Source organism: Pinus tabuliformis, chromosome 8 (genome assembly GCF_031772625.1).
Source record: "Pinus tabuliformis cultivar Carrire ecotype Pingquan chromosome 8, CPIR1, whole genome shotgun sequence".
Taxonomy (NCBI): domain Eukaryota; kingdom Viridiplantae; phylum Streptophyta; class Pinopsida; order Pinales; family Pinaceae; genus Pinus; species Pinus tabuliformis.
The window spans coordinates 1,938,717,459-1,938,738,847 of record NC_142294.1 but is presented as its reverse complement, the minus strand read 5'-3'; the positions used below and the strand labels follow the sequence as shown (position 1 = coordinate 1,938,738,847).

Genomic DNA, 21,389 nt, shown 5'->3' with positions numbered 1-21,389 from the left:
CCAGCTGTGGACAATGCCATTCACCGGTTATAATTTAACTAAACAAGTTGGCTCGTGATGAGACCCCTTGTCTTATAATAATAAGTCATTACCCTGTTTTGGTATGCAGTATTGGTAATGTCAGTTGAACTAGTCCTCTATGAACATGGTAAGTAGGCTTATGATAAGACCTCTTATCTTTTATATCAAATATATTTTAGAATTACACTCTAAAAATTTATAAAATTTGATGGATGGGGTGAATAATTTTCTCCTTAATAGAACATGGATGATAATTCTAAGAGTTGAAGATGCCAGGCTTGATTCAGTCTTCGCTTTGTATTGATAACCGTTTTTAGGCTTCTTAAACTTTAGAATGGTTTACAGTATTTCTAAGTTTTGAGAAGGTTTCCCAAAAATAAAATGGGGTTTTCAAAATCTAATTATACCTAATTTCCTACAATTTTCATTTTCCTTCAAGGCCTCCATTTCTTAAAAGTAAATATTGAAACTATTTTTTTTTTGAGTAACTTATTCAATATAGTAAAGACCAATGGAAGGCTATTCACAACATTATTTCCTAAGAGAAAAATAACTAGTTATCCACACAAATATTGCTGAAAATTGAATATTTACAAAGGGAGAAAGGGTTACGTCCTCAATTGAAGAATTTTTTTCAGAATAAGGCCGTTGACAGGAAGAGAATCTCTCTTTCCTAATACATCTTGCAATATGAATGTAGAAGGGCCTATCTTCTAGCTGATTTGGCATGGTCAAAGCCACATTTTCTGGAACTTAGTGTGTTTTCCTTTATCCTCATGGGCTTTGTCCCACTTCAAAACTAGATCACCAACTTGTAAATGTTTTGAGCCGGTTGAAGTTGCATCAAAAGATGATTTAATAATCTGCTGATGTTTTGCATGTATAATTCAGGCTTTCTCCCTTTCTTCTTCTGGTTTCAAGATGTGATCATATCTCGATTGGATAGAAGATGATGGAGTTTCTTCAATAAACTGCACTAATACTAGTGATGGAAGTACTAAGTTTGCTGGCATGACAGCTTCCTTTCCATATACTAGATTGAATGGAGAAGTGCCTATGGAGGCCTTCTGTTTTATTCGATCAGTCCATAGTGAAAATATCAAAGACTTATGCCAGTTTTTATGATTCTGCTCGATAGTTCTCTTAATGATTTTGATAAGATTTTTATTGGTAGATTCTACTAAACCATTACCCTGAGGGTAGTAGTTTGCAGAATATTTCAACTTAAATCCCCTTTTGATAGCAAACTCAAATATAGAATTTCCAGAGAAGTAAGATGCATTATCAAAAATAAGAGCATTTGGGACACCAAACCTGGTAATGATGAACTGATCTATGAATTCAATGATGGCCTCAGAGTTTGTTGTCTTCAAAGGAATTGCTTCGACCCACTTAGTAAAGTAATTAGTGGCTGTGAGGATATACCTATGTTGTTTGGACCAACGTGGCATGATTTCTCCAATGATATCCAATCCCCATTGTTCAAAAGGTTGCTCAATGTTGACTGGTTGCAAAGGGAAAGCGGGTTTCCTTTGTCTTCCACTAGTAGTTTGACAACTTTGGCATTTCCTTACATATTCATGAGTATCTCTGAACAAGGTGGGCCAATAATACCCAGCATGAATTGTTGGAGAGGTAAATCCCCTCTGCGGATAGAGGCGATCCCACTAGCCCAAAATGGGTCTAGCAACAATCAATTCACGCTACCATGCAAGTTCCTAGTTGCAAACTGAAAGTGGATTATGAGAACCAACCTGGAGTCCAACGCTAGTGTCGAAGAAGAGTTGATACTCCCATTCCCTTGCTCCGGCAGGTCACGATCCTCACGATCTCCGCGAATGGATACCTGCACATGCAAAGAACGAAGCGAATACAAGCATAAAATCCACTAAATACAACTATATATCAGTCAGAAAGGATATAGATCAAACATTATCATAGCGAACAATAAGATAGGAACCATAATGATAGTCGTTCATTAATGAATAATCAACAGAGAAAGATACAACCAAAGTTCTGACGTTGAATCTCTCCTCTGGCTGGGCGAGCAGCTATACATGTCTTGCAATAGACCTTCTCTCTCTCAGACTTCCAGCAGCATAACCTCCCTATGCTCCCAGACTCTTACTATCACTCAAGACAAGCGTTATCACAACTAGCATCACTCCAAAACTAGCTTGTCAAATGCATGAGGACAGACTTTTATAGATGGAGAAGGGGAGGAAGATACAATGCATCAGGACACCCATTATGGATTGGCATTATCTCCAAAAAGCCACTGTGGATAGATGTCAAGGATAGATGATGACTCTCGACATCTAGAAGATGAGCTTTATCCTCAAAAGACTTCATGACTTGAAGGGAAAAAACATCTGGGCGCGCGTTTGTTAAAAATATTTTCCAAACTTGGTTGGCGCGGGTGTTATTCTAAGACAGAGCGCCAATGGTCGCACCCTCTTTTGAGGACCTCATTGATTGGCGCGGGTAATACATTGTGGACCCGTGCTAATGGAAAAAGGGCACTTTTCAGGGATATTTTGCAGGAGGTGTCTTCAGGGCACATGAAGTCCATACTCAGGGGAACATAATGCAAGTGTTTTTAAGTTATTTCACTGCTCACAGGTCCCGGAATGAGTCCTCCAAAGTATGGGAAAGGGGTAACAGGGACGGTGACCAATGGTGACAAATTACTGTGTAACAGATGCCCCCTAAAGCATGAGGCCCGAGAGAGAGAGAGGGGTGAAATGCTTTACAAAAACACATGTAGCTGCCGCCGAGAATCTGCATTGAGAGATACAACTGATAGCTCAAGTACATGAAATATGTGGTATGGTCGCAGCCATCCATAATAATCTAGATCCATAGTATGGACGCAGCCATCTGGTTAGGATCAATGAATCGACTCAGGTATGGTCGCAGCCATCCAGTGAATGAGTCATGTAACAAAAATCACGCCTGGATTACAATAAACAAAATCCAGGGTCTTGCGCTCCATCTCGACCCGAACAAAAGTACAAGTTCAAGCATGCGAATATATGAGCTGAAGTCGAACATGCATGAACATCGTCTGATTACCAGTCAATATTGAAAATTGTTAACAGACGCGAGAGGTACCACCAATAATGACAATGGCCCTCAAGGTACTATAGGTACAATCTACGGTGTGCGAATTAGTGATCTGGCGTCGAACACCCGTAGAATCATTCGATCGGAGGCCAATGATGAAAACCTCACGTCGAACACGAAGAACCTGCCATTGAGGCATGCAGGCTCCAAGGCACCGAAAGGGAGTCTCTAGATCAGCTTCCTGGATAATGAGCTGAAGTCGACAGGAAGTGACCTTGATCGAAGGTGGGCCATAATGTTTCCCACATCATCGACACGAGACAGAGAGATAATGTTGTGAATCAGGATTATATGAGCTATCAGAGGGAGGTTGTTTCTTTGCAGAGGTCAACTTCTCTTGAACATATCGGCGGCACGACAATGGAATTGGCAGTATTTGACATCAATGGATCAGAGGTCATGATGATGAGACAATGAGCAGATGAGAGGTCAAACAGGATTACCCAAATCCACGGAGGCAAGTGAAAAATGAGATGAGATATCCCCACCTATACACAAAAGCAGACAAGTGCCATGTTCAAGAGCGACATACTGCCGACATGACAATAATTATGGTTCCTTTTTCCCCCCGCCATTTCTGGCGAGTACCCCAATTATTTTTAACAAGATTGATGGGGATAACATATGCTTGTGGTGTGTCATTTCGACAAAATCCGATGTCATCAGGTTTTAACGAGTCTGACAAAGGAAGAACTCGGCGTCTTTTCATGTTTAGAGAGTTTGAAAAGACAGCAGAAAAGGAAACTCCAGGGGTGTCCTTTTTCGTAAAGTTGTGTCTCTCGAGTCCGAAAAAGTATAAAACAATGCTTGAAAGAACCGCCCGACCATTACGATCGAGGAGTACTTTTCATAAATAGTGATTTCGACCTGAAAAAGTAAAAAAACGATCAAAACCACGTCGTTTCATAACCATTAACGAGTCTGAAACGACAAAAACCCGGTAATCTTTTTATGTTTTAACGGTCGACAAAAAGGACTTAAAACGACCGCCCCTTATTAACATTTAACGAGTCAAGAGGAGTAACTCGGCAATCTTTTCGTCTTTAAACGGTCAGAAAAGAGCTGAAATCGGACCTCAAAGTAACCTTTTCACATGTTTTACCGAGCTTGAAAAAGTAGAAAAAGGAGCTCGTTTCGTCGCTGGAGTTGCACCAACACCTGTTGTCATACCAAAGAAAAGCGTAAAACCCATTTTGATATAAATATATTCAAAAATATACTTAAAAGACATTATTTTAACCCAAAAAATAATATTTTTAATGCAATTTAGGTCAAAAAATGCTATAAAATAGTGAAATGGTAAAAAACAAATTTACTTTTTACTTCTCACCTTGTGAGTTTACCATTGGAGGGTTTTGGGTGCAAACTTCAACCGCTGACTGTGATCAATCGAGGAAAGCAATCGAGCCACCGTCCAGAGCAGGTAAGAGGTCTTGTCCTTAGCTTCATTTTCATTCCATTTTTTCAGTTTTTCATCCATAGATGGATCCCCTGCAAGAGGATTTGCAAAATTTAGGGTTGCGCCATTGGCGCGGGTTTCCCACTCGGGACCGCGCCAATGGGATTATTTTCCCAAAGGGGGCGCGACATTGGCGCGACTGTTTTGAAAACAGTCGCGCCAACCGCGCGACCTAATTTTCCCATGGATTTAACCGTTGATTTTGCAATTTTCCTTTAATTTTGTTTTCACCAGTGATCTAATGATGATATTTTCGACTTTATGGTTGCAGGGATTCGTCAAAATGGTTGTAGAATGGAGAGAAAGAGAGCATGATGCCATAGATGCTATGGCACTAGAGGATGAAGCCTGCATGGATGCTTTGAGGGACTGCAGCTTAAAGAAGTTTTTCCTCACCTCCTATTTGCGTGCACAACCTGAGTTACTACGATTTATCATGGATGCTTGGGACATAGAGGATCAGGTATTCCGCTTGAAAGATCAGACATTGGAGTTGGATGTTTCCGATGTCTACTTTAGCACTGGATTGTCGCGGAGAGGTGCACGACCCATCTTGACCGGAAGTAAGCCTTCCAGGGAAAAGATGGGGGAGGTGATGGAACGGGTTTGTCCTGGGGCACAGTTTGGATCAAACAGTGCCAAAGTAGATATTGTCACAGTTCCAGACTTAGTACTACGAGTGATACTATTCACTATCACACGGACGGCTAGGGTACAGGCGCCCCACGAGGCCAGCAAGAATCATCTACTGCTGGCAACCGAGTGTCTCCACCCTACGTTGTTTGATTGGGCCACAGCAGTGACTACAAACATCAAGAGGCAGCTTACAAAGTGTAAGCGAGGCAACAAACAGTTCGGGTATGGATCCATCGTGGTATCCTTCTTCTTGGAGCGACTGTCGATTTTCCGGATTCAGGGAGGTATAGTGGCAGATCCAGTGCCACGGGAACCGAGGTTGGCTCGATGGGCAGCACTCATGCCCAGAGGAGGAGGGGGCCAGCAGATGGCCTGGAGGCCCGAGTTCTTCATATGGCTTCGTCACCAGATGATCGTTATAGAGGACTGGCCCTGCGCAGGCACCGATTTTATTGGAGACCCAGATCTCCCATTGCCTGCGGGAGAAGACTGGGATGAGGAGCTTGGTAAGAACTCTTTGTGTTTTTGATGTTTTTTATGTATAAATTTTTTATTTTTATTTTTATTTTTTTGTAATACATGCATGTCTCTGACAACAGCTATATATATGTATGCAGATGTTGGTGCAGAGCGACCAGCTGATCTATCTCACATAGCACAGAGGGTACAACCCGCAGCCGACCCTCAGGCAGAGGGTGGTGTGGGTGATGAGCTAGTACAGAACCTTGAGGCACTCACTCGAGGGATTCCAGACTATGCCAGATTGGCGGATGTGCCCTTCGCGTACCAGAGGCACACAGTGGGAGTACCAACTCGCATCCATCGTTTTCTAAGACGTTTGGTGCAAGCGGTGACATGCTATCATGAGCATCACCGTGATTAGACGCCTAGGTTTCATTTTTGCATATTTTTGAGAGACATGTTGTCTGCGGCCATATGAGATTCGGACATGTATTATTTTTTGGATTATGTAATGCGCGCGGCGCAAACATTATGATACACACGTATATATATACATATGCCTATGGTTTATTATTGTGCTTTCATGTGCTTGCTTGTATAATGTTTTGATTACAAATTACGCAAATGTCTATCTAATACATGATTAGCCAATGCATCAGATAATGTGTTTAATTGTTGTGGAATATGTTGATATGTGATAAAATCAAAGTTCCTTTCTAACAATCTCACACGTAAATACAACCTTAGAATGTGATGGTCTCTGACGGAATATTGCCCGTTGAGCTAGTGGACGACAAGTTGAGAGTCTAGGTTCACTACCAATGCACGAATGCCGAGATTAATTGCTTCAGCAAGTAGCTCGATTACAGCACAATATTTGGCGACATTGTTTGTGGTACGACCCAAACACACACCTTGAAAATCTATCAGCTCGCCATGAGGATCATAGATCACCCAGGCCGCAGAGGACAAGTTGCGAGTACTGCGGCAGGCACCATCAGCGAAACCAACATAAGGTGCATCAGACATCTGCACAAGAAGTGAAAGACACAATAAGTGGTTGTTACGCCTTTAAAAATGACACACATACACACAGCGCACTTGCTAGAGTACATGTATGTACAAAATAAAATGTACAAGCATCATGCATAGTACTTTTTCAAATACAGCCCGTTTCGGGGCTTCCCAAGAGGGTTCCCTTCATAATCAATTAGCTCGTAGGCCCCTTTTTGCAAAACTTTCTTGACAATGAAAGGGCCTAGCCATATAGACTCGAGCTTTCCTGCTCCTAATTTATCCTTTGCCTGATCGTAGAGCAGGAGTAAATCTCCCTCAACAAAAGAACGTGGATGTATAGTCTGATCGAAGTGAGTCTTGACTCGCTTCTTTTGCGTTTCGATGGCCAAAGAGGCCAGGCGACAGGTCTCATCTAGCCGTTCCAGGGAAAGAAGGCGTTCTTCTAACGGAGTAGTGTTGGGAAGTAGCTCGACAGCCAATTTTAATGAAGGGATTTCACATTCGATTGGAAGGGTAGCCTCTAGTCCATAAACTAGTTGAAATGGAGTGAAACAAGTGGCGTCCTTCACGGAGGTTCGGTAGGCCCACAAGGTAGGGAACAACATCAAATGCCAGTTAGACTTATGCATGCCAACGGTACGCTGAAGCATGGTAACCAAAATCTTATTGACAGCTTCAACTTGGCCATTGGACTGAGGGTAGTATGGAGTTGAACTATCGTGCTGCAAGCCTAGCTGGGTTGTTAATTCCGACATCATATGATTACGGAAATGCTTCCCATGATCAGTGATGATGGCTTGACGGACGCCGAATCGCGAAATAACATGATTGAATAAAAATTGCGCCGCTGTGTGACCATCTTCAGTTAATGTAGGCATCGCCTCGGCCCATTTAGTAAAGTAATCGACGGCAACGATGATAAACCCATGCCCCCCAGCCGAGCGAGGGTTACAGGTCATATAATCAATGCCCCATTTGGAAAAAGGGCCGACAGTGACAACAGGGTGCAATGGAGCAGGAGGCGCTCGCATCTTCCGCTGGTATATCTGGCACTCATGACAAGCGCGGACGACAAGAATGCAATCCTTAAAGATAGAGGGCCAAAAGTAGCCAGCACGGAGGATTTTTTGGGCAGTGGCATATCCGGACATGTGACCACCACAGGCACCAAAGTGGCAGTCATTCAAGACCCGCTCAGCTTCCTCGAGAGTTAAACATCGATGGAGAACAGAGTCGGCGCCGAGGCGATAGAGTGTGTCACCAATGATACGGTATGGTTGAGATTGATGACGAATCCTTCGCCTAGCGTCTTTGGACACGCCAGGGCGAAAGGAGGATGTTTGCAGATATATAATGATATCACCGTACTAGGGATCGAGGGTGCTAATGAGAAATAAAGTCTCATCCGGAATTTGATCCTCTACGTGAGAGGGTGGGGAAGAAGATGGCAAAGAGCAAAGTAACTCAGCAAAGACAAGGGATTTCTTGGACTTGGCAGTGGTAAATTCCAAGTCGAACTCTTGGAGGATGACAATCCACTTTGAGTACTTTCCCCCCAGCAACTGGCGTGACAAAATATACGTCATGGGGTTGCAATCAGAAATCACGGTAGTGGTGCGCAGCAGAATATAATGACGGAAACGTTGGACAGCACAAACGACGGCCAGAGCCAACTTCTCGACATAGGCATATCGAGTTTCCGTATCTAAAAGATTGCGGCTGAGATAATATATAACATGTTTAGTGCCATCATTGTCAGCTTGAACGAGAACCATGCCGATAGTGGTGTCGGCGGTGGCCAAATACAGAGTGTAGTCACGATGATAGTTCGGAGGACGAAGCAATGGAGCAGAAACAAGGAAACCCTTGAGACGCTCAAAAGATTCCTGAGTGATGGTATCCCAATGAAAAGGGACATCTCGCTTTAGTAATCGTGTGAAACCTTTGGCCACCTCGGCATAGTTTGGAACGAAACGTCGTAGAAAATTTGCTTTACACTGCAAGCTTTGCAATTGATGTAAAGAAGCAGGGGGAGGAAGATTCACTATAGCTTCGACTTTAAGGGGATCCAAACGGATGCCCTCTCGTGAGACGACAAACCCGAGAAGTCGGCCGGATTCAACGCAGAAGACACATTTGTGAGGATTAAGTCTGATTCGGTAATATCGACAGCGAAGAAAGATCTCGCGAAGGTGAGTAGGGTGGTCCTGACGTTTGGCTGAATGAGCTGGAAGATCATCCAGGTATGGTTGTACAATGTGTTGAATGTCATGAAAAGCATAGGACATTGCACGTTGGAAGGTAGCACCGGCATTTTTGAGACCGAAAGGGAGCTTCTTATAGGCAAAAGTGCCCCATGGACAGATAAAGGCAGTTTTGTGTTGATCAGCGGGAGCAATATTGATCTGGTTATAGCCAGAAAAACCGTCCATAAAAGAATACATTTCACTTCCGGCACACTCGTCAATAATTTGATCAATGAATGGTGTGGGAAAATTATCTTTAGGACAGGCTCGATTTATATCACGATAATCAACACAAACACGGATTGTACCTTGTTTTTTAGTCACAGGTACGATATTGGAAACCCAATCTGTGAGCGGGATAGGATAAATAAAACCAGCTTTAAGAAGCTTCTCTACTTCGGCCTTAATAGCTGCAGCCTTTCGGGGGTGTACGGGGCGTAAACGTTGACGAACATGCTTAGCACCTGGGTACGTGATTATCTCATGCACCACTATGTTGGGATCAATGTCGGGCATTTCTTCATAGGACCATGCAAAGACGTCACGAAATTCGCGAAAAAGGTTGGAATAAAGTTGAATCTCCTCCGGAGTACAAGTGACTCCAATGTGAAGATGCTCGACAATCCCTGGCTTGACAGAGATGTCGATGGGTTGGGTTTGCTTAATGTTCGCCATATTTCCTTCAGAGGACACTTGATAAACTTGGATAGGTGTTTGAAGGATTTGAGATGGGAGACAAGGAGCAAACCGCTTGAAACAAGTAAGCATATCCTGTTGGGCCGGTAGAAACAAGGAACGATGGTGAAAATCATGCCAAGGAGGTTCCTCGAGAGACATAGTCTCAATAATGGCTTCGTCGGAAGGGAATGTTTCTTTTAAAGGGTCTGAAGAAGTCTCGTCTAGAAGCCCTGAGGATGGAGCAAGTTCAGAAGAGGGAGCCGATGCAGCAATGATTTCGACATAGTTGAGCTCGGTAGGACTCAACGGCATCTGGTCGCCCCACGAATCTACTTGGTCTGTGGGAGGGATGATCCACGGATCAGAACAAGTAGTAATCATATTGACAGAAGCGACGTTAGGAGGGGGGAGCGGAAAAACACCCATAAGGGCGGGATCTTTGAAAAGTCGGGCTCCCAGACTCTCAGATAAATTTGAGGTATGCTCCACAAAAGGAATGTTGCCTTCCGAAGAGGAAGCGAAGAATGATAGCTGGTCTACGGTAATAATCTTCCCTTGATGAGGGAAACGAATGATACGAAACAAAGAGGGAGCTATAGCTTTCATCGCGTATATCCAGCTACGTCCGAGAAGGAGGTTGTAAGTAAGAGTAGCATCAACAACTTCAACTTCCATTTCGACCGTCTTCCCTTCCAAAGAGATGGGCAAACGTTGGAGTATACCATAAGGACGGGATGCTCTTCCATCAAAGGCTTCCAAGGTCGTGGGAGACTGGCTTAGCGTCGGAGATCCAATAGCTTTCCAACAGGCAACAGACATGATGCAAGTAGAAGCACCTTCATCAATGACTGTTCGATGAATCGTTTTGGAATCAATAATAACCTGTATAAGGAATGTGATTTGGGGAGGCAGTCTCTATGTATGGCGGTCTAAGTCAAAAGTAATTAAATCTGAGTCGGCCGGGTCTATGCCACCGATAGCGGATAGCATGGACTTCCTCTGAGAAGGGAAGCTCTGGAGAACTTCTAAAGCGGACATAGCCAACGGAGTCTGAGCTAAGTCCTCAACGATATTGTAGTGCTGTGCAGCACGAGCATTTGGGTTGTAAGAAGATTTCCGGAGTACTCCTTTCGGAGGGGGTCGAAGAGGCATCTCAATACTAGGTCTCTCGATGTGGAGCGCACCTGAACTGAATGGAGGAGCACTAGAGGGGATCTCAGGCTCTTTCCCGGCAGATGGCGGATAATCTTTCGTTCGAGTACTGATATTGACAGGTATCGTTCCAGCCATAAACACTTGAGAACCGAAGGAAGAGGGAGGCTGAGAGGGGTCAGCCACCATTTGAGTTTTTTGAGTTTGTTGTGAGTGAAAGGGTTCTTTGAGCACCGCAGGAGTCCCGGGAGCGCCTTTCAACAAACGACTAACTTCGGACCGCCTAGGGAAGTCTTTGGTATAGTGATCCTCATCACAGATAAGACAAGGATACTTGGGTTTGCGTTTGGCACCTTCCTCGGGTGGAGGTTTAGGGGAGTCCTGTTTAGGTTGATCTGGTTTATTCTTCGCTTTCCCTTTCTTCTTTGCTTTCGAGGCTTTGTCTGCCATGGTGGACTGGACGGCATTGACCTCGGAAGTAATATTCGAAGTGGGTGTTACCTGAGAAGTGGGCTCATTCGAAGCACTTGATTTTTGCTTCCCAGGGTTCGCGGGATTTTTCTTTGAGGACGAATTAACAGAACCAATAATACCGTCAACAGTTGGCGTTGGCGGGGCTTTGGATGTTCCTAGTCTCGGGGCGTCAGGCAGATAATCATACAATGTACCTGACTGAGAATACACCAAGTCAAGGTACTGAGCGCGCGCGATAGCTTGCTCTTCAGTGACACACGCCCCCATGGCAATGTCCCGAGCAATTGGAGGAACGAACGAAGTCGTAAACCAATCGGTAAGAAGTTGGTCGGGAATCCAAAATTTGATCATACGTCTACGCCGTCTCCATTCATGGATATGATCAGAGATATGGGTAGCCGTTTTCTATCTTAAGGATGTGAGGAGGTGTGTACCCGTTTCATATCGAATGGGCAACTGAAAATGAGTAAGAAATGCCATAGCCAACGAGTTGAAATCCTGAAAGGATCCGCGATTGAGCTCAATATACCACTTAGCTGCAGAGCCAGTGAGAGTCCTTTGAAAAAGGCGAAGCCGAATTGAATCATCAAGCCATGAATTGGATGAACACTAGAGGTGATAAGTCATGACATGAGCTTGTGGATCTTCATTAGCTTTACCATCGAATTTTGGACAGTCACCGAGAATTTTCGTTGGAATCGGAGGCCAATATGGATTATGGAGAATAGGATCATTGGTCAATTTGGACACATCCGGTAATTCTAAAGTCGCTAAGAAAGGTAATTGAGGATTGAAGGACATCTGGGGCTGCTGGTGGGATGGAACACCAGGGTTCCAACCAACTGGCGGTTGCCCCCAAGGGCTTGGTCCGGACGGATTTGGCCCCATAGGGTTTTGTCCGTAGGGATTTGGGTTCTGCCCCCCAGCGTTCCATGGATTACCAAACGGTCCTACAGGAGCACCATATGGTTGCGGATAATTCTGATAAGGATTCGCCTACGGTTGTTGGTAATTTTGATATGGGGCAAACAAAGGTTGCCCTTGAGGTTGCTGGTAACCATACGGTGGCTGGACTCCAAACTGAGTTTGAGAAATAGGTGGAGTTTGATAGACTGGTTGGGATTGAACTCCAACTTGCATTTGAAGACCAGATGGGGTCTGGGGTCCAGCCTGGGGCAAAAAACCGGATTGAGCAGTGCCAGAAGGATGTCTTGAAGGTTGGGCTATCTGGCCAGAAGGATGACCTTGTTGATATTGAGGTTGGCCTCCTTGCCCAGAAGGTTGTACCTGCTGGGAGTGGAGTTGTTGTTGCACAGGTGAAGGTTGTCCTAAAGGACCATATGGCTGAGTGGGCTGGGCAGTTGGTTGGCCTGATTGGATTTGAGGTTGACCGACTTGCCCAGAAGGTTGACTATACTGGATGGTAGGCTGACCATGTGGTTGAGCAGCTTTTCCAGATATTGGACCATACTGGACATTGGATTGGCTTGGGTTAACATATGATTGACCAATTTGTCCAGTAGGATAACCTTGCTGGATACCAGGTTGGGCTTGTTGAACAGAAGATTGACCTGGGTTACCAGAAGGTTGAACAAAAGAGGGGAAAAACGGACCACCAGCGGCAAAAGGGTTTCCCTGGAAGGATTGCCCTTGTTGTTCTTGATGAGGTGGTCTTGGGGATTGCGCAGACGACACTTGGCCACCATGAAAAGAGGTGGAACCCCAATCAATTGACAATGGAATTGAAATCTCAACAACCGGTTGGACGGCAAATATCGATCGTATGGCCCCTCTGGATCGAAGACTCCGAATAAAGAAGCCGAAGGACGACTAAAAATAGGAGTCGAAGAAGTCCCACATACCGTTGGAGCGGTTGTGGTTGAGGTGACAGACGTACTGCGACTTTTTGGAGTGAAAGGCTCCGTGGTGGGAAAAGTGAGTTGTGACCAAATAGAACCCGTGAAAGGAGTTCCAGAGGGCATAACATCTCTTAATGCTTTATAGCCTGGAGGTAGGTTCCCAGTAGTAGGAATGCTACTAACAAGTGTAGGTTCCGTTGCGGTGGGAATTTCACCGCTCGTCGCAACGGATTCGTCAGTCGAGGTAGGGGATACGTCTTCCATGTCGGAAGAAACTGGTGGGGCTGGAACACGAGGAGAAGTGTATTCCCAAAAAGGGATACCATCCTCAGAAGGTTCCCAAACAGGGTTCCAATGAAACTCATAAGTCTCATCGCCTGGAGCACGAGAACTAATTGGTTGTATACTCAGAACAACAGAAAGAGTTGCACTCACAACCGGTATCTCGGAAGACGAAATTGGTAATTCTGCCAGGATGAAACTTCACAAAATCCTAGGGAATCTAACGAGACTAAACCCTACTCAAACTAACGCAAACAAAATCTAACCGGGTAAATGTGTATCGTGGCCGAATAAATTTTAAGACGCAAGGACACAACTTGACCTTTTCATGTTTTAAGAGTCGAGAAAAGGACAAAAAGGTGACTCTAGTCTCCTTCGAATATTTAATGAGCACGAAGTGACAAGACGCTCACTGGCACCTTTTCTTTTAAGGAGTCTGAAAAGGATCAAAAGTGACTACTCTGGATACTCTAGGCAAAGGGTTTACCAAACAATCCGTAAAACTGCTTATACACCTTGGCAATCAGATGAAAACCAAGGACTTCCCGTATGGCAGTCAATCTTCCCGAATGTTGTGTTCAGTGCATTACGGCTTGTAAGGCGGCAGACACGACTTCCTGTGGATAAAGGATGATAACCTAGTGGGGTCTCCCTTATATACGCGACGGTACGTGGGAGCTCAGTCCGTGCTAGACCACTATCGAGTCACAAGAGGAGGAATCACCCAACCGTAATGTGAAACAACAGTGACTAGGTTTAACGATGCCGGAACACGTCTCTAGCCTAGACCTCTAGAATGTATGCGTTAGGTTCCAATGCGTTGTTAGATTCATTCGGTTTATTTTACAGTTGATCTTCAATTAGGTTTCAGTTTTTAGGTCCTACCGTATGTGATCTCTCAAAATTTCCTAAATGCAAACTATATGCCAAAATATATCATTTCGTTCAATGAATGCTAACTACAGAAGAGTTGAGATTTTCAAACAAACAAAATGATCAAAACAATCAACAAAGATCCTAATGCAGCTAATAGCAATAAATGAAACTTTTTTTCTTTTCTCTTTTAAAAGTGACAAATTGCCAATAACAATAAATTTTAACTAATATAATGAAAAAAGATCATTTGTTTTTTCTTTTTTTTAAAATGGCATAATGCATTTAAACAAATCTCGAGAGATATTAACAAGTATAAACAGGCAAATTTCACTCAATGCAAATAGAACCAAGTCTGAAACACCAAGATAAACTGTCAAAACAAGGAGAACCACAAAAGACCTCAATGAACCATGTGATCTAAGCTCAAACGAAGTCAAGCAAAATGCAAACAAGCTAGAGGTGAATTGCTCGAAGCACAGAATAATAAGCTTTAACAACCACTAGACAAGTGCGGAAAACAACCAAAAAGTTGACTAGACAATCAAAGAACCAAAAACTCCCACGGAAGGCTCGATATACAAAGCCACTAGATGCTCTAGGGCTGGGATATAAAATCGATGGAAATAGGCAAACACCCGAAGGATAAAGGTAAAAAACCAGTCAAACAGAGTTCTGACACACTCCAGTAGCTGAAAAGGATGTAAAAAGACAGAAATCCGAGTTTAAAAAGCTTGCAACAAACACACTGGCAAAGTTCACAGGACTGGCGCGACTGTCAGCCTGTAACTAGCGCTATTAAGGAATTAGCGCGAGTTTCTTTTGTGCAACATGCGCTAACTGGCGCGACTGTCAGGCAGAAAAACGCGCTAATGAAGTTTGCTGGCCTAAAAAATAAAACAAGCTGTCCAAGGTCTGGTCGACAGTATTTAGACAGATCAAACAGCAAGAAACAACTTTAAAACCAACCCAGAAAGCTTATTTACGCAAGCAAGCAAGATAAAACCAAAATACAAGACAAACTCCAAGTTGTTCGGTTCATAAACCAAATCGGAGATTGACTGAAGTGGCATTGATCTACTTCGCTAATGCAAAGCAATAGCGTTTCGAAGGCTGCCTGGCCGTGCTTCAGACTCCGTCCAAGGTTTATGAATCAAACAACAAATAGCTCCTCCATAGTGGAGTCGGCAAATTGTTGGAGAGGTAAATCCCCTCTGCAGACAGAGGCGATCCCACTAGCCCAAAATGGGTCTAGCAATAATCAATTCACGCTACCATGCAAGTTCCTAGTTGCAAACTGAAAGTGGATTATGAGAACCAACCTGGAGTCCAACGCTAGTGTCGAAGAAGAGTTGATACTCCCGTTCCCTTGCTCCGGCAGGTCATGATCCTCACGATCTCCGCGAATGGATACCTGCACATGCAAAGAACGAAGCGAATACAAGCATAAAATCCACTAAATACAACTATATATCAGTCAGAAAGGATATAGATCAAACATTATCATAGCGAACAATAAGATCGGAACCATAATGATAGTCGTTCATTAATGAATAATCAACAGAGAAAGATACAACCAAAGTTCTGACGTTGAATCTCTCCTCTGGCTGGGCGAGCAGCTATACATGTCTTGCAATAGACCTTCTCTCTCTCAGACTTCTGGCAGCATAACCTCCCTATGCTCCCAGACTCTTACTATCACTCAAGACAAGCGTTATCGCAACTAGCATCACTCCAAAACTAGCTTGTCAAATGCATGAGGACAGACTTTTATAGATGGAGAAGGGGAGGAAGATACAATGCATCAGGACACCCATTATGGATTGGCATTATCTCCAAAAAGCCACTGTGGATAGATGTCAAGGATAGATGATGACTCTCGACATCTAGAAGATGAGCTTTATCCTCAAAAGACTTCATGACTTGAAGGGAAAAAACATCTGGGCGCGCGTTTGTTAAAAATATTTTCCAAACTTGGTTGGCGCGGGTGTTATTCTAAGACAGAGCGCCAATGGTCGCACCCTCTTTTGAGGACCTCATTGATTGGCGCGGGTAATACATTGTGGACCCGCGCTAATGGAAAAAGGGCACTTTTTAGGGATATTTTGCAGGAGGTGTCTTCAGGGCACATGAAGTCCATACTCAGGGGAACATAATGCAAGTGTTTTTAAGTTATGTCACTGCTCACAGGTCCCGGAATGAGTCCTCCAAAGTACGGGAAAGGGGTAACAGGGATGGTGACCAATGGTGACAAATTACTGTGTAACATGAATGATTTTGTGAGCTGTTGTATCAACTCCAAAATGTCCTCTTGCTGGTCCATCATGTAGCTCCTACAAGACCTTTTGCGCTTTAGGTTTTTCTAAGCATCTTAACGAAATTGAATCATAATTCCGTCTAAACAATACATCATCTACAATTATGAAGTTTTTTTCTTTCAGTCTTATTGCACGTTTGTTTTTATAGGAAATATTAGAAGGAGCATATCCATTTTTCAAATAGAAAATCATATCTGCGTATTGGGGTTCAGGATTAGTGATACTTATCTAATTGATTTCTTCAGTATCTTTTGTACCTTCATGTTTCTGAATATTGGAAGCTCCTGCCAACAACCTGCAAAAACCTTGGCCTTTGACAATCTTTGCTAGTTTAATTTCCAAGTCGTATTCTTGTAATGTTGTGACCCAATTTGCTCTTTTTTCTCCTAATTCCCTTTGAACTAGTAACTGTCTTACTGCTGAAAAAGGGACTATAACTTTTGTGTGAGCTTTTAAGAGAAAGGGTATGTGCTTAATGGCTTTGTATACAGCAAAGGCTTGTTTTTCAACTTCCAAGTAATTAAGTTCAGCAACTTGAAGGTTTGAACTATAAAATGAGATTGGTGCTTCCACGCTTTGATCGTTAATTTGCGTCAGCACTGCTGCGTAAGATGAATTAGATGCAAGAGTATATAACATGAAATGATTTTAAAAATTAGGAGTGCTTAGAGCAGGGGCATTTATGATTGATTGTTTGATGGAATCAAATGCCTCTTTTTCTACAAGCCCCCATTTAAACACTAAATTTTTCTTAATCATGGTTTGTAATGGTAAAACAATCTGTGAAAAATCTAGTACAAATCTTTTTACAATGTTCATTTGACCTAAAAAGGATTGCATGGATTTTTTATTATGAGGGAATGAAATATCAGAAATCTCTTTGATTCTATCTAGATCAATATAAATACCATCCTTTGAAACAATGAATCCCAAGAGTTTACCTTGGTCAAGAGCGAAAAAGGATTTCTTAGGATTGAGTGAAATGCCATACCTTTTGCAGCATTCAAAAATTTGTTTCAGATCATGCAAATGATTTGATCTTTTCTTAGAGAACACAGTAATATCATCTAAATAGACAACTACTAATTTGTTGATCAGTCCTTTGAATGCTATGTCCATCGCTCTTTAGAACGTAGCTCCAACATTGATTAACCCGAAAGGCATTTTTTGGTAGGCATAAGTTCCCCACTTGATTCTAAAGGTAGTCTTAAGTCTATCATCAGGGTGGACCAAGATTTGATTATACCCTGAAAAAACCATCTAAGAAGGACATTAGTTCAGAACCAGCTACTGAATGGAGAGTTTGCTCCATGGTAGGTAAAGGGAAGTTATCCTTTTGACTTGCTTTATTAAGATTTTTGAAATCAATACAAATTCTAATGTCACCATTTTTCTTCCTTACTGCCCCCATATTGGACACCCAGTTTGAATGTCTAACAGGAAAAATTATCTTAGCTTTCAAGAGTTTGTTTAATTTAGCTTTTATTTGACTTTCTAAGTTAGGATGAATCTTCCTTAATTTCTACTGTATTGGTTTTTGTTCAGAGAGCATTGGAATCGTATGTTGTATGATAGATGTATCATATGTTTTCAAATCATCATATTTCCAAGTGAAGACATTTTTATATTTATGCAATAATCTAATGAATGCAATTCTTTCTTCTGAAGAAAGTCCTAATCCCAAATTGATGTTTTGTGGATTCTCCTCAGTACCAAGGTTTATCAATTCAAATCTCAAAGTAGAACTTTGGAGCTTTGAATTAGTAACCTGTTTAAACCTGTCTTTGATGTCATAAAGATCTTCAAGCTTGACCATTGGTTTAGGTATTGAGTTTTCTTCAAGCTTTTCCTTCATTTGAAGGTCATGGTCACTTTCATCAATAATTTGATCATCATAGGACTTGTCAGAAGTTAAGAAATTTAAAATGTCATCATCGTGATTGAACACTCGCCAGTTAGTGACATTATCAGGAATTGATGGTCTAAAAATTAACTCTACTGAAAATCTATCGAGACTATAATCTTCAGATGGAAGGAGCTTAGAAGCAACATTAGCTAGTAAATCTGCTACTGCATTTTGGGATCTAAGGATGGGAGAAATATTGAATGCTAAAAATTGAGATATAAGTCCTGTACCAAGGACTGATAGTGTTTAAGGTGACTAGAAAGGCAATGAATAGTATTTCTAACTTGTCTTATAACAATTTCCGAATCATCGAACACTTTCAAATATTGAACTTTAAGACCAATTGCTTTGTAAAGTCCTTGAATCAAGCCTTCATATTTAGTTGTATTGTTTGTGCATTCGAATTCCAACCTGCATGATAACATGGTCTTTTCTCCCTCGGGACTAACTAAAATACATCCTGCTCCTGCACCTTCACTAGACTTAGACCCATCAAAATATAATGACCAAAACAAAGATTTATCTACAGTTTTATTTACAGTTTCCTCAGCAATTTTAGCACATCTTGATGTGTCTGTTTGAGAAAAAAATTCGATTTGAGATGTGAAATTATTAACTGAGAAGGGTGATGGTTGAGTAGTAAAATTGCCAAAGAATGATTCAGATGAGTAATTCCCAAAAATATTGTTATTGAATGCTATTGGTTGATTTTCTTGTTCGAACTCAGTAACAGTATGGGTCATATGTTTCTCTCGATCAATCTTTATTTGATTTGGCTTTCCTTTATAAGGTAGCCACATATGAAACCAATCGGTGGAAATATAACCATGAATTTTTTTAGACCAGGTTCTACTCAAAATCAAACCATAGAATTCAGGTATATCAACGATTAAAATATCAATTTTCTGAACCACTCTTGGATCAGTTGATAACCTAATAGTAACTGAGTTGATTTCTCCTAAAACATGGACCTTTGTTCTATCCAACTGGACAATATGAATTGCAGACTTTTGGGGTTCAATGTTCAGTTTGGAACAAACTGAAGCTGGCATTATATTCAAGGAAGCCCTGAGTCAATCAAATAGTTGTGTAGATTTATATTATAGATCTCGTAGGTTAAGAGGAATTAGGAGGATTATGGGAATTCGATCTATATCCAATTAAAATAGCATCAATAGCTTCTACTCTTCTAGGAGGTGGTTTACCTGTTTCATTAGCAGTTTTGGACAATACAACATTCGGAAGAGGAGAAGAGGATACATCATCTAACTCCTTAAGCAGCAATTTTTGTTGATGTTTGAGTTTACTAAGCTCAAACATAGTGATATTTGCTTTTGTTTTATTCATGTCTTCAATAATGTTGTAGTCCATAGAATCTGTAATTACTAATGTTTTAAATGTTGGAGGTGGATTTGAAGCTGATGGCTGATTTTGAGAAGGTACCACTGTGGTTTTCTTTGTGGGAACTTTTTCTTTAGTAGTAGTACCTATATTCCTTTTCTTCTGATTTATTTGAGTAGGTCCAGGAGTACCCTTACTCCTGGTAGTTACAGGGAAAGCTTCCTGTTCATTTTCTGTATCAGAATTAGGTAAAATGAAGTCCCACATTCCATGACATTCTACAATTACTTCTTCTTCTGGTTCTTCAAATGATAACATTGTTTCTTCTTCTTCTTCCTCTTCAAGATCTGAGTCTGCATTGGATATGGCATTTGGTGGCTTTGATTCAGGTTTCTTAAAGTTTCTAAATGGCCTTTTTGTTGAAGTCTCAGCTACTTGCTTCTTGATTTCTACCATTTCGTTTGACATAGTCTTGAGAACTTTTTGGAGACCTTCCATATCGTATGGATCTTTAGCCATTTTCTTCTTTGAATCATCTTTGAAAGAGACTTTTTTAGATTTTCTGTCTTCAAAAGCAGCTTTCTTTTCTAAAGCAATAATGTTTTTCTCTACAGCAAGTGCCTCTTTCATATTTTCTGCTAGAGTTGGTTTTGCAGCTCTATCTACAAAGATAGCTATATTTGAAGGTAAAGCTGTTATATACCATTCGCTTCTGATTTGCTCACTAGGTTTAGAGACAGTTGGAATCTTATTCAAGAGTTTATTAAACCTTGAATTGAACTATTTTATGGGTTCTTTAGACTCTACCCTAAGATTCGAAAGATCATTGATTAACATTGCTAGAGATCTGTCATCACCATATTTAGTCAAGAATTGTTCTCGAAAAATGTTCCAACTAGTAATGGATCCTGATGGCAAGGAAAAATACCAAGACCCAGCTGATCCTTGTAACGTATAAGGGAAAATCCTAACAACGACATCTTCCTCTGTAACTCCTTTTAAGTTAACTGCCAACATAAAGTTGTTAATATGCTCATCAGCTTATATACCTGCATCTGGATTAAATTTCGGCAACCAATTTTCAGGATCTGTTGGCAATGGGTGTAATGGTGTAGGCATCGTGACTGCACCAAGATTCTGTGCCATTGTCGAGCTACTACTAGATGACAGTGCCGATGAAATTCCAGATGATTGGGAAGGAGCAGATATTGAAGTTTGAGGAGGTTGAGAAGTAGATGTCGAAGTTCCAGTTCCTTGTTGAACAACAATCTGTAATGGAGGAGTGGATGGTTGACTTTGAAATGGAGAATATGAAATGGAGGATGATGACGAGATAGTTTCACTATCAGATCCTTTAGCTGTTTTCCTTGCCCTTTTCCTTTTAGGTAAAGGCAACTCAGTAGGTTCAATACCAAGCTTTCCACTCTGAAGTCTGGTGAGGGGGTGAGAAGGAATGAATTGCGAAGTCACACTGCCTTGAGATACCTCAGATTTCTGTGGTGATATTGAGAAGCCTTGAAGTTTATGAATGAGAGACTG

At 41.9% G+C, this 21,389-nt stretch overlaps 1 protein-coding gene across 1 annotated transcript in view; it reads left to right on the top strand.

The window, feature by feature from the left end:
- Positions 1 to 21,069, top strand: part of LOC149244248 (uncharacterized) — an 88,388-nt gene extending 67,319 nt beyond the window's left edge. The window contains exon 2 of the mRNA XM_089371480.1: positions 20,891 to 21,069. Within this exon, the coding sequence (XP_089227606.1) occupies positions 20,891 to 21,069 (179 nt within the window). The remainder of the gene's footprint in view (positions 1 to 20,890) is intronic.
- Positions 21,070 to 21,389: the final 320 nt, after the last annotated feature.